We start from the raw sequence: 12,900 nt of genomic DNA, 5'->3' as shown, positions 1-12,900 counted from the left end.
GAACGTTCGCCCAGCGTATGCTTTAATCGAATATGGCAACAAGGTTAACGCGTATAACTTGATTTTACATGCAAAACGCGCATCGATAATTTGCGAACATACTACGGGGTTTACGCTTTAGCGAGTTAGTTAATAGTTTGTTTCCGTTCACCACGCGGCTTTCGCGAAAGATTCGAATAAAATTGCTTCTCCCCTCCCCCCAATTCACGAGAGAATATACGTATATATATATACCCGTATACGCTGCTGTTTGATTCGCAAAAATATTGCGGGCGACGGTTTTATTTACTCCGAGAATCTCCGAAAACGGCCCTTCGCCCTTCATTCCCTCGTGGAAAAGATGGCGAACGCGCGCGAGTATATATACGCAGGCAGTTGGCGTGCTCACGTAAACGCCGGCGAAACAGAAAACTCTACTCTTGTCGGGCCGGCGTAAATTTGTCGTCGAGGGTGTTAAGAAGGACGCTATCTATACCGTAGATTGCCCGCGCAGTTGAACATTCCGCGTGATAAACCACACCACGGGGGTGTAATTTACAGGAAGATGAAGTTACCGTCATGGGGGAGCCGATAGCTGAACTAGGTTGTTGGCGGTGTAGTTTGAGCAATAGTCTATGATAGGAGCGGTCCGAAACACAGGACGTGCGGAGCGAGCGCAGCCAGGCGACCAAGTTTACGTAGCACTATAATCTCACTTGTTCAACAGATCACCGCTTTCGTGATTGCCTTGTGACTTTAGGCACGTTATCGGTTATCGCGATAACACGAGATCCGGAACGATTTCGTCGTCGATATATCGAACGTCGATATAAAAAAAAAAATGCAACAAAAAGAAAAAACGTTAACTTTCACGGAAAGAACAATTTTGAGTCCAGATCTGAAAATAATTTTTGTTCAATAATCAAAATAATTTGGTGCAAGAGTCAAAATAATTGCTAGAATATCAAAACGTTTTACAGCAATGCTTATCAGTTTTAACATTCCAATAAATTATTTTGATGATTCAACAAAAAATTATTTTCAGATCTATATTTAGCAAAATTTTTTGATCTTTCAACAAAATCGTAATTCTTTCCGTGTTTTCGCCGATCACTGTTGAATTCGAAACAGTTTAGAATATAGTCGCGTATATTGTCACTTGTTCAGCTTGGACAATTCTAGAGATACAAATAATTCTGCAGAGAAATCAGTTTCTCCCGGAATCGCCCATCAGAAAATGGAGATTCAGTCAGCTGAAATTGTCAACGTTGAGTAATACGCTCTGCGAAATTCACAAATGGAAAATGTAGGTATACGTATACGTCCCGGAAGCTGAGCGTTAGAACGTAACATAATTTCATTTTTCATCACAAAAGCGAGCTAAACATCTTACCCGTATTGTTAACCGGATGTCCGCCCCTCACCGGCCAGCCGACGGACGTGCTCGCTTTGGACGAGAAGCTGAAGTAGGCCAGGAACTGGGACCGCGTTGTGTTCTCGTTTATCCTGAAACACGCGCGTTTTCGCATTATAGCGTGTAACGCTGGCTGCTTCGTATGCGCGCCGGCTTTTATGCGTTGCGACAATAAAAGAAAACGTTAGCGTGTGATAAATTACTACGGGGGGGTGGAGGGGGGGGGATGGTTTACCTCTATATGTGTACGTACGTCGCGCGAGTAGCGACCCGGCCGCGTCCGCCTCGCTGTACGACGCGCCGACCTACGGCCACGATCACGGTATTTACGACTGGATCTTGGCGCGCGCGGCAGGCAAATTTACGGATTCTTTCAAAGTGATATACAGCAAATAACCCCGCGGCGGGCGGCCGCCGATGTACTCGCTGCAATTTATTGCGGCGTTGTTTTTGTCATCATTCCGGCGCACGGCTCGTAAATCACCGATGCGCTTTTATTGACGGGCCGCCCTTATCGGACGTGGCGCGGTTTCGCCGATAGCCCGCCAATAAAAAGGGCCCTTTCAAGCGGGGGCTTCAAGAAATTCGGCGGACGTAAAAAAAACGAACAATTCGCGATGAATGCGCGCGGTGACGTAGCCATTTGCCAGCCATTATAAATCAATGACCGCCTATCTGCTTGCGTTGTCCGCAATCTGGAAATGATAGATTTTTCGACGGATCGTAATAGCCCGTCAAAATATCAAGTAAAATAATAAATGATAATAATTAATATTTATTAATATTTATAATTAATATTTATTATCACCATTTTTTATTTTACTTAATATTTTGACGGGCTATTATGATCGTCAAGAAATCTATCATTTCCAGTTAATAATTATTTTATTATTATTTACCAATTATCTTTTATCTTCAGTTTCTTTCTAAAAAAATCTTACAGACTCCCTATTTAATTAATCTTGCTTGCACAGAAAATTTTATTGTCATCTCAAATTAATCTCTATGAGAAACGTGAACAAGAACCACATGGACTCAGAATTAGACTATATTTGAAATGCGTGTCGATATATCGTTGCACAAAATGCGAACTTGTTGTAGAAACTCGGACAAGCGAAAGTTTCGTTATCGAACCGCGCTGCGAGCCCGAAAACTTTCTGAAACGTAAAGAGAAGTTGTATACATTTTCAACGCGTGGAGTCGCGCACTCCAAAGAAGGCACGATGTTTCGTCGAGATTGATCAGACGTCGATCGGGAATCGAGGGGGATCGTTTGTCGCGCTCGAAAGCTGCTTAGAAAGCAGGCAGGGCATAGTGTTTCGTCGAATCGTTGGGTATCGATATCCCAACTTCGTCGCGAAGGAACTTCGCACTTTGTGAGAAACGCCGCGCATACGAATCTGTCCGCAGGCAAAGCGACGCCTATCCTCGCCCGAGAAGGATTATGGAAGAGCGATGTTTCTGCACGGAAAGAATGATTTCGCTGAAAAATCCCAAAATTTGGCTGAATGCGGATTTGAAAATAATTTTGTTGGATCGTTAAAATAATTTTGTTAGAAATTTTTTTAAAAAAAGATAAACATTGCTGTGAAATGTTTTGATATTCTAACAACCAGTTTGAATTTCCATGTACTTTTATTGCTTCACGGAAAATAGAAAATTTAGCTTACAGATTTTGAAAATTTAATCGACACAAAATTATATGCCAACGCCGAAAGAACAATTTTGCTGAATCCAGATCTAAAAATAATTTTTGTTCAATAGTCAAAATTATTTTGTGCGAAAGTCAAAATGATTGCTAGAATATCAAGACGTTTTACATTAAACTTATCAGTTTTAACATTCCAACAAATTATTTTGATGATTCAATAAAAAATTATTTTCAGATCTGTTTTTAGCAAAATTTTTAGGTCTTTCAACAAAATCGTTCTTTCCGTGAACTTAATCATCAAATAGAAAATAGAAAACAAATTTTGATTAAAAAAAAATTTTTTTACATGTATTCTCCTATGTACCCACTTTTTTGCCTATGCATATTTAGATAAATTTGCGATAAACAAATTTAACAGTTTACAATATCTCGCCGATATTAAAGATCTCATTTATCAACACCTATCATTTCCTATTCAGGCTCCGTTCTGAATGCGACGGAGATCATGTCGGCGAACAACCGTTGCAACACCTGAGAAATCGTGTCCGTTGCCAAGCCACAGTCAATTTACTGTCTCAGGACCAATTCCGCGAATACGGTCCGGGGATCGTGTCGAATGTAAGTTAGAAGCGGATGAGGAGAAGACGAGAAATGGACTTCGTAGCGCGGAAGGGGAGGGAGGCGGGGGGAGGGGGCGCCATCGCGGTAGAAGGCACCTCTAATTCGATTATTTAGTTAGGTCAGGTTCGCTGTAGTTGGGTTAGCGTCAGCTGGGGCCAAAGGTTACTCGAAGGCACTCGTAACTCCTAATTGTATTTACTTACAATAAATCTTCTACCTTCGTCCCCTCGCCCCCATTCTGTATTTGATTAGCGGCCAATCCGGCGGACTAGCCCTCTGCGATGCGTTCCGAAACTTGCGCGACGTTTCTAGGTGCCGATAATATCGCCGGTATTTGCGGTAATTTTCTGATTAATTGACGCTCGAACTTATATTGAATTTCATCCAACTTATCAGACGTCGTTTGGCCCGCCATTCGGTGGTATACGATTCATTCGGTGAACTTTTGTGGTCAGATATCATTAATGATGCGCGCCGCTACCTACGTCGGCATTATTAATTTTGATCAGACGCTGTTACGAAGGTGTACGATTTATTATAATAAATATCAATATATACTCGTAATATAAAGCACTTAAAAATTAAATCTAGACATATACTTTAAACGCTAATTTATATATACTCTGCATATTTCTAATATATTTTTCCGTGTTACAAGGCGTGCACTTTAGGGGAGATTCTGTAAAATGTTATATCGATCGTGGTGGGACGAGAGTCGCCTCTCAAAGAAAGCCGAGGTTAAGCAAATCCTCGAGACGATGAAAGAAGACGGCGGCGGTAATCCCTGCGGGGTTTACAAAGATTAGGATGCAAATTTTGGAAAGCATTAGACGAAAGCGTCGGCGGCCGTTTCCCCCGGTGAGGGCGAAATCCTTTTCGGCATCTATCGAGACGTTAAACCGATTCAGTATGCCATTAAGGCAAGTTTATTCCCGTGGACGGGGTGAAGTCGATAGCCACGTTATGGCGAAACCGCGCGTAAATTTCCACGCAGATGCCAGCGAGAACCGTGAGATGGGACTTATAAAGTTCCATGAGGCGCGAGCGAGCCTTCGAGGGTTTCATGAACGCGGAATCACAATTTGTTCGCGACTCGAAGAAAATTCCCGTGCTGCCGGAATACAGTGGAACTTTATCGTCCGCAGGGATTTTAATCGTGGACGATAAACTTTACTGCGCGTACATTATGAGATAGCTATTTTTATAAAGAATGTGTCTCGCAACAAAGACTCCGAAGTTATACTTGTAACTTTCTAATCGGAAGTGTGAAATTGCGTAATTTTTTTACAGCATTAAACGTTATAATAGTTTTTAAGGTATCGAAATTCACAGTTTAAACGATCACCGCATATATTTTTAATTCCGTCGTAATCTTATCATGTTTTATTATGCTATATTAAGTTTATTTAAGCGTCAGCGCATTTACCGAGAATCCTCCCTCTCTGTTATTGCAAAGATCTTGCATTTCAAAACGTCTCGCGAAGTACGAGAAGAACTTCTCAATGTTGGTATGAAGATATTAAAATGCAAATTTTTGCACTAAAGCTCAGCGTTGATTCCCGTGGAAGCCAAAGTACGCTCTACAAACTCCCTACACGATCCACCAAACATTAATTTTCGTGAATGAGAGTAAAATGAATAAAGTGAAATCCGTGCTCGCTCCAAAACTTTACACGTTGGATTATTGCGATATATCATTTCTTTCTCTTTTTCGTTAGAAAATATTTGCAAAAAGTTTGCGGGAATACGCGTGCATTTACTTTCCTGTGTTTAATGAAGCTTAGATGCACTTCTGTCTGCGAACAAAAAGTTGGGGCAACGGAAGCCACTGAGCTCTTAACTACATACAGACGAAGAAATAAAAGACTTTTTATTCCTGGGGAAGAGAGAATGAAGAGTATACAAATATAGCACGCAGGAATGAGATGGACTTTTATCTTCTGCAACATATTAATCTATCGTTCCCCCAATAATAATAATGTAAAGAAGAGAAGCAGAAAAACAGTTTGCGTACGTATGTAATATTAAAACCTGATTTTATGCCTTAAAAAAGTATAGCATAAACTCTGATTTTCCTGTAAAAAAAAATCATGTGTACACGGAAAGAACGATTTTGTTGAAAGGTCTAAAAATTTTACTAAATATAGATTTGAAAATAATTTTTGTTCAATAATCAAAATAATTTGTTGGAAAGTTAAGAATGTTAGGCATGCTATAAAATGTTTTGATATTCTAGCAATTAATTGGACTTTCTCATAATATTATTTTGATTATTGAACAAAAATTATTTTCAGATCTGGATCCAGCAAAACTATTCTTTCCGTGTAGCATTTAATTTGAACAAAATTTCTTTTAATAAAGCGAATGGAATTGCTGTGCTTCTCTTTACATTACGAAAGATAGCATTAAGTGGATACGTTCCAATTTACGATTCACAATATCTATTTTTATGCCTTAGAAGTTTAGTTCACGCTGTCGCGAAAACTTCTGCCAAGTATGAACAATTTCGTCAAAACCAATATTCGAAAGTTTTGCGAAATCATCCGAAAAGGGTTAGCTAATAGCGAAGTTCGGCACTTATAAAGTATACCTATACCTATTTTTCACGCTCATATAGTCGCGCGTTTGAGGAAGTTTGTACCCGTTCATTGCAGACGCGCGCGCGCGTGCACACACATACACACACATACACACACACGTGTGTATATGTGTCTGTGGATTTGCCCAATAACAGACCCCCTTCTCTACCCCGACGCTTCTTTACTTGGAGAACAAAATTAAGGAGTCGGGCGCGCCACGGGTCCGGTAAAAGGTTTGCTGGTTCGTTACTGTAACGAACTTCTTCCCGCGATCTGATCCGAATTCCGATCGTGTTGGAAAACCTTCGAAAATAAACTTTTCACGGGGGCGCCGAGTATTTGCGCTACCTCTCGAAGTCTTATATCGTTCTTCGCCGAGCAGTAAGATATTGCAAACAGGAAATTCGTGCAAATTCTACGTACCTTACGTTAGGGAAACGGCTGCGCGCGCGGCAATGTGACAGTGAGAAAACATTTTTAACGACATTAAATTTAGTTTCTCGTCTCGTAAAACGTAGCCGCGAGCGAGCGTCTGGCGCGGGGCTACATTAATGACTAAGTGAAAATGTAATGCAGAAAAATGGAATAGAAGTGACAAAGCGAAAATAAAGCGCGGACGCGGAGATAAGAGACAATAACGTAATGTAGGGAAAATGAATTGCGGAGAAATATATATATATATATATATATATATATATATATATATGACGCGTGGCAATTAGCGAACAAATATTAAGTATCATGGACAAGTATCATGATTAAATTCTCTCGCAACAGAGCGGCGCATAGCTCGGTGAACCGTGCGCAATTCGGCCAACCTTTCGTTCATCCGCTTATTGATTTCATTTGCATTAATAATCCTTTCGCGCGCCAAACCGGCCGGTTATTATGCTTAATTTTCAAAGCTTATTATCTTGGTAATTGGCCAACTAAATTTCATTCTGTTTGGTGTACGCGCGCGTTCTATACGGACGCGCTGGGGACGTTTTGCGCGTATAATCGCGTTTTAAACGGCTTTTGCGCGAAAACACTTAATTCGTCTGGTGTGTGTAGCTCCGGAATTTTCAACGGTTTGTCATATAAGCCGTGGCGTTTATCGTGAATTTCGATCGTCAGTTCATATTGCATTCATAGTCAAGTTTCGAGAAATGTGCTGTGAAATAAAAGCATATATTCTAGCTTCATAGCGCGTATCCTCATACACGTGTAAAAGACGTTTAATAAGTAATCTATATTTCGATTTTACAAAATACACAAGTGTAATTTCGAGTGTAATTTAATAATTATAGCACGTCGTCGGTACTTAGGTATGCGATTAATTTTGAATTTTATGTTTTGAAGTAGTACGAGTTAATTAAGAACTCTAAATATAGTTGTAGAAACTATTAGAAAAAATTTTTGCTTAGGTATGATAATATTTGTCCCTTCGAAACGAACAATTCTTCTCTTTGAGATTTTTTCGTATCATTAAAGACAACATAGATATTTCGAATGATCGAGTTACAGGAAGTTACCTTGTGTATGCATTATACTTATAAGATTCCTTAAATTTTTTTTTCTCTAATTTTTAAAAAATTTTTGTGTATAACTACATGTATCTGATTTGCGAATGCCCTACAGTATCGCAACCACATGAAATTTACTGGTAATTGAGAGTACGGTTGAACGGTTCAAACAGCATGAGGCCAATAATAAATATTGCATATTCGCCCTGTGGTCTCGTTCTTCATTAGCGATAGATTAATACATTTTACGTGGTAATATTAGCGTGATTTCACAAATATCACGATAACGAAGCAGATAAAGCAAGAACTTGCTCGTTACTTTGCTTAAACAAAAAAAAAATCTGAAAAGAGATCTCTCTCTGTTTTTATTCCATTAACTTTCGTAACTCTATAAAATACTTATTCTCTTTCAAGATTCAATTTCAAAATTGTGTCAGCAATGTAATAGCAAAAGGTAATCATTTAATTATAAAAATTTACAGTTATGAATTAAATTATATTTCTGTGGATGTTTAGATGTGAAAATTTTTCTCATTTCCTCATTCATTTCCTTTAATTTCTTAATAGCACGTTAAAACCAAATTTGTCGGCTTAACACGTTATCGAATCGTTAGTCATTGTTACCATCAATATACCTGTATTATATATGATTCAGACTGGAGGAAATACGACATCAGGCGTGAAAAGGATCGCCACCTGCCATCCGCGAAGGGGCTGAATGCCGTTTTAGAACATGACAGAACGCGCGCCCGGGTGTAAAATCAATTTTCTCGCGGGGCACGTCTTTTCCGGGATTACAAAACACTTCGACAGCCGCTTGGCATGGCAAAGTAAAAGTCGCGGATCGAAAGCCGCGCCGGATGTAAAGGAAATAAACGAAGCGAGGAAGCGTGCGAGACATTCTAAAGCTGATGTGGAGGGGGTGAGAGGGGGCGAGAGAGGGGGGGGGGAATCCGTAAGGAGAGAAAGGGAGAAAAAGCGCGAGAGATTGGGATCTGGCAGCTTTGTCGAAACGTTTCTTCATCCCTCGTCGAATACGTACGTATTGCCTCGTGGCAAATCTATGTGCATAGCTTGAATGCAAGAAAGGCACTCGCCGATCTGACGTCGCGAAAGACGTGTAACACGCCGAGGATGATGACGAGGCCGGAAGACGAGCGCGTGAACATGCAGGACGAACGGACGGATGAACGGACGAATGGTCGGTCGGACGGTCGGCGAACAAGTTCTTGCATAAATGACGTATAGCTTCGGCACTTTGGGCGATTGCTTTTTCTAAACTCGCATTGTCGAGAGCGCGCGGCTGCACCTCCCCCCCCCCCCTCCATCGCCGAGATCTGTTTTCCATACATGGATGCGATCGCGTAGAGGGTGAAATCAATAACTTTCGCGGAAAGAACGTATTTCACGTCGAGACGGATCCTTTGATACGAAGGGCATGAAGATTATATTCTTATACGGTGCTCCGAAGCGTGATATACTGCTGTGCGATGTATATCGATCTTTACTTTTAATCGTACGTTGCTGCGAGCATTTACCATGCCACATATCTTGCTTGCGGTCAAGCGCCACTTCAAGTCGAAATCGTCGAGCGAATAACCCGTTACAATTGATACGGCTGCAGCAAATATTAATTTAGTTAATTTCGAACAAATTGTAAATATACTTATTCAACAACATGCAATATTATTAAGAGCCGCGATTGAAAATGCGAAGAAAATTATTTCGCGTTATTATTCGAACGAGGGGATTTATGCTCGACATTTCCGTTATTCTTTCAGCCTTGCGTATAGAATCGATAAACCTCTTGCGGCAGCTTGAAAATAAAAAATGAGGAGAAAGAGAGAAAGAAAGGAAGCGGGGAAGAAAAAAGAAATAAAAGGCGATCGGAAAGCGTTCTATAAAGCAAACGAAGGTGGAAAACGGGAGATGTGTGTTTGCGTAGACGGAGCAGCAAGGTTAAGAAGGGAGGGGCAGGGAGGGCGGGGGGAAGGGGTCCTGTCAGAAAGCTTCTTCGCGCTCATGCGATGTAGCACTTGCAAATCCATGTTTCCCTGGCAGAATCTCACATTGCGTGTGGATAAACGTTCCCCTTGCCGTAACTATATATTTCCAGACGAATGTAAGCATCGAAGCGAGTGCGCGATCGAGAGAGAGATGCTTACGCGCCGCGTAACCTCCTTCCCGGTACGTTGCCCCTCCGCCTCCTCTCCTGCCTCTTCCCCCCGCCCCTCTACCGTTCCGCCATACGGGGAAACGCAAATACTAAAATATTTTCCCGAAGTTCTGGAAATGCTCCCCGAGTGTAAACCTGACGTAACTGTCTTTGCGCGGTCTGTGCAAAGCTGAAATGCAAAGCGCAAATTCGCGCCGTCTCCGTCTGCGCGATGCGAATAACACCGTTAATTCAGCTGCATTGTCGATGTCAACTATATGAATTACAAATTTAATTGCGCTATCCTAATTTATGCGGGATAAAAAGAGAGATGTACATTCAATTTTTATTTAATCGTTCTGTTGAATGATCTAATTGACGAATTAAATTATTCTTGAATCCTATCTTCGAAGCAGAATTGTAAGTTTGGTCAATTTCTCTGCATCTGAAAACCTGATTATAGTTAAATTTCTAAGCGGCTTCTTGATCTTGTAATGTATTCTTATTTCAACACGGAAAGAACAATTTTGCTGGAGCCAGATCTGAAAATAATTTTTGTTCAATAATCAAAATAATTTTGTCGGAAAGAAAGAAAATGATTGCAGAGAATATCAAAATGTTTTATAGCCATGCTTATCATTTTCAACTTTCCAACAAAATTTTTTCATGATTCAACAAGAATTGCGTTTTAGATCTGTATTCAGTAAAATTTTTAGACCTTTCAACAAAATCCGCACGGAAAGAACAATTTTGCTGAATCCAGATTTGAAAATAATTTTTGTTCAATAATAAAAATAATTTTGTTAGTCAAAATGATTGCTAGAATATCAAAACGTTTTGCTTATCAGTTTTAACATTTCAATACATTATTTTGATGATTTGACAAAAAATTATTTTCAGATCTGTTTTCAGCAAAATTTTTAGACTTTTTAACAAAATTGTTCTTTTCGTGCGTTAATGAAATGTAAGAAACTATAAAATTCTTATACCAACCGTAATGTAATGTGAAGAATTGCAAAGTGTAAAAGTGATTCGTACGAACATAAAGGGTGTATTGGAGAGCGTGGAGGCACGCGAGAAATTCAGGAATAAAAAAAGCGGGGAAACTGCGGCAACGGGCACGTCATCTGAATGCTCCTTCATTCTTCCGCGATGTTACCGTAAATCCATATCGCGGCGGAAGAATCTCGTATGCATGTGCATAACGCGTCTCGCTGAGCGAGCCGGAAGTACCGATGCGGTGCCAGAAACGGCGACGGGCGTTTGCATTTCGATCGCGTCGAACAACGGAAAATAAAATTTCTCGGCAAACGAAATTCCCCGCGCGAATATAGGTAGTGGACGTGTTATTGCCGATGCTAAAAAGGGAGAAAAGAGAGAGAGAGAGAGAGAGAGAGAGAAACAGAAAGCGAGAACAGGAGAGATTGCACAAAGTCCGAGAAAATCGCGGGATCGGTTTTCTACGTCGAGTAAATCAGACTGCCGCTTATCCCGGCACGAGCTGATTTTATACCTGCAATGTAAAATGACACCAATCTATTCAAAGCTCCAATGTGCCGTGATGAAATTTAAGTAAAACGTGCTTCGTATCGCTCGCAAAAACATATAGGTAATCTGAATGTAATATCTATATAAGAATACTATGTATTTAAACATTCAAAAATGTAAGATCCAAAAAAAAATTTCTGACCCAGGGATATAAAAAAAAGATGATAAAATTAAGCAATGGTTTTCATTTTTAATATAATTACCCTTTACTTCAATACATTTTTTTTTAGAGCAGTGAATTCATTTATTTATATAAAAGCGTAATCTCTACAATGTTAAATCATTTTAAAGACAACAATTCAAAATGTTATTATAAAAAGATATTAGTATAAAAAAATTATTCGTTATTCTAAAAAATGTATTGAAATCATATAAAAAAAAATTGTTGTTTCGTTTTATCTACTTTTATAACCTCGATATCCGGAAACTTTTGAATCTTATTACGTATATCTGAACATGCAGTAAAGATAAGGAAGGATCTAAACGGCAACGAATTTTTTTGCAATTTTAATATAAATTACAGACTTATCAAGAAACCACGGGCTAAAATATACGATAAAAATGATTCTGCTTCATATATAAGCCGTACGCGTATTCAGCCCAGTATAGAGAAGTATTTGTCATCGCCAATATCAAATGAGGAAAAATATCGCTGGGAAAAGATACTACGAGATGTACCGTGAAGCGTTTTTCTCGTTTTATAGCCCGTCCTATTTCATTTTCCTGTCCACTGTACTGCGGCGTGAAAAAAGTTTAATACCTCTCCAGAGAGATCTTATTTTTCATCACTGCAAAAGTATTGATCTGAACTTCTACTCGGCACGTTTCAAAAATTGTCAGCTTTAAAATGTGAAAGTTGCGAAGCGCATTAACTTCACGCTGCAAAAGGAAAGAACCGCGAAGGAGATACTGAGAAGGGGATTTGTCAATTTTTCAAGTGACGGTACAAAGAGGGATCGAAATAGTGAACCGAATGTGCGAGAAACGAGATATAAACGAGCATATTATGCGAATCGAAGACGTCTCCGAATTTTTAACATTTTCTTTTTGTTTTTCGCTAAATCACACACGAACTGTATTACGCATCGCGTTCACGTACGTGCCATTGGCACGTATATGCGCAGTAAGTATTAAGAGGGTGTAAACGATTCCAGCACGTAGACGAGCTCGTGTACTTAAGGTATTAAGGTGAGAAAACGACGTTCGTGGAAATTGATATCCTCTCCACAGATTCAAATAGCTTCGAACGTTCAAGAAATTAATGATTTGTTTGAGAAATTTACTTGAGGTGAAATTAACAATTTATATTTTTAAACGATAAAAACCTAACAAGATTCCCCAAATTAAAACTAAATAGGTATAAGTAAGGCAGATGGGAATCAGCGTGGAAGGTACCTCAAACTATTTCCTCATCTAAGAGACGTCGATGAGCTCGGAAGAGCACACGT

At 39.7% G+C, this 12,900-nt stretch overlaps 1 protein-coding gene across 1 annotated transcript in view; it reads right to left on the bottom strand.

Moving 5' to 3' along the window:
- Positions 1–12,900, bottom strand: part of LOC105451562 — a 246,107-nt gene that overhangs the window by 74,629 nt on the left and 158,578 nt on the right. The window contains exon 6 of the mRNA XM_011692085.1: positions 1,373–1,485. Within this exon, the coding sequence (XP_011690387.1) occupies positions 1,373–1,485 (113 nt within the window). The remainder of the gene's footprint in view (positions 1–1,372; positions 1,486–12,900) is intronic.

This window comes from Wasmannia auropunctata, unplaced genomic scaffold (genome assembly GCF_000956235.1).
Source record: "Wasmannia auropunctata unplaced genomic scaffold, wasmannia.A_1.0 LD336050.1, whole genome shotgun sequence".
Lineage (NCBI taxonomy): Eukaryota > Metazoa > Arthropoda > Insecta > Hymenoptera > Formicidae > Wasmannia > Wasmannia auropunctata.
The sequence above is the reverse complement of the archived record's forward strand: the minus strand, read 5'-3'. Positions and strand labels throughout refer to the sequence as shown.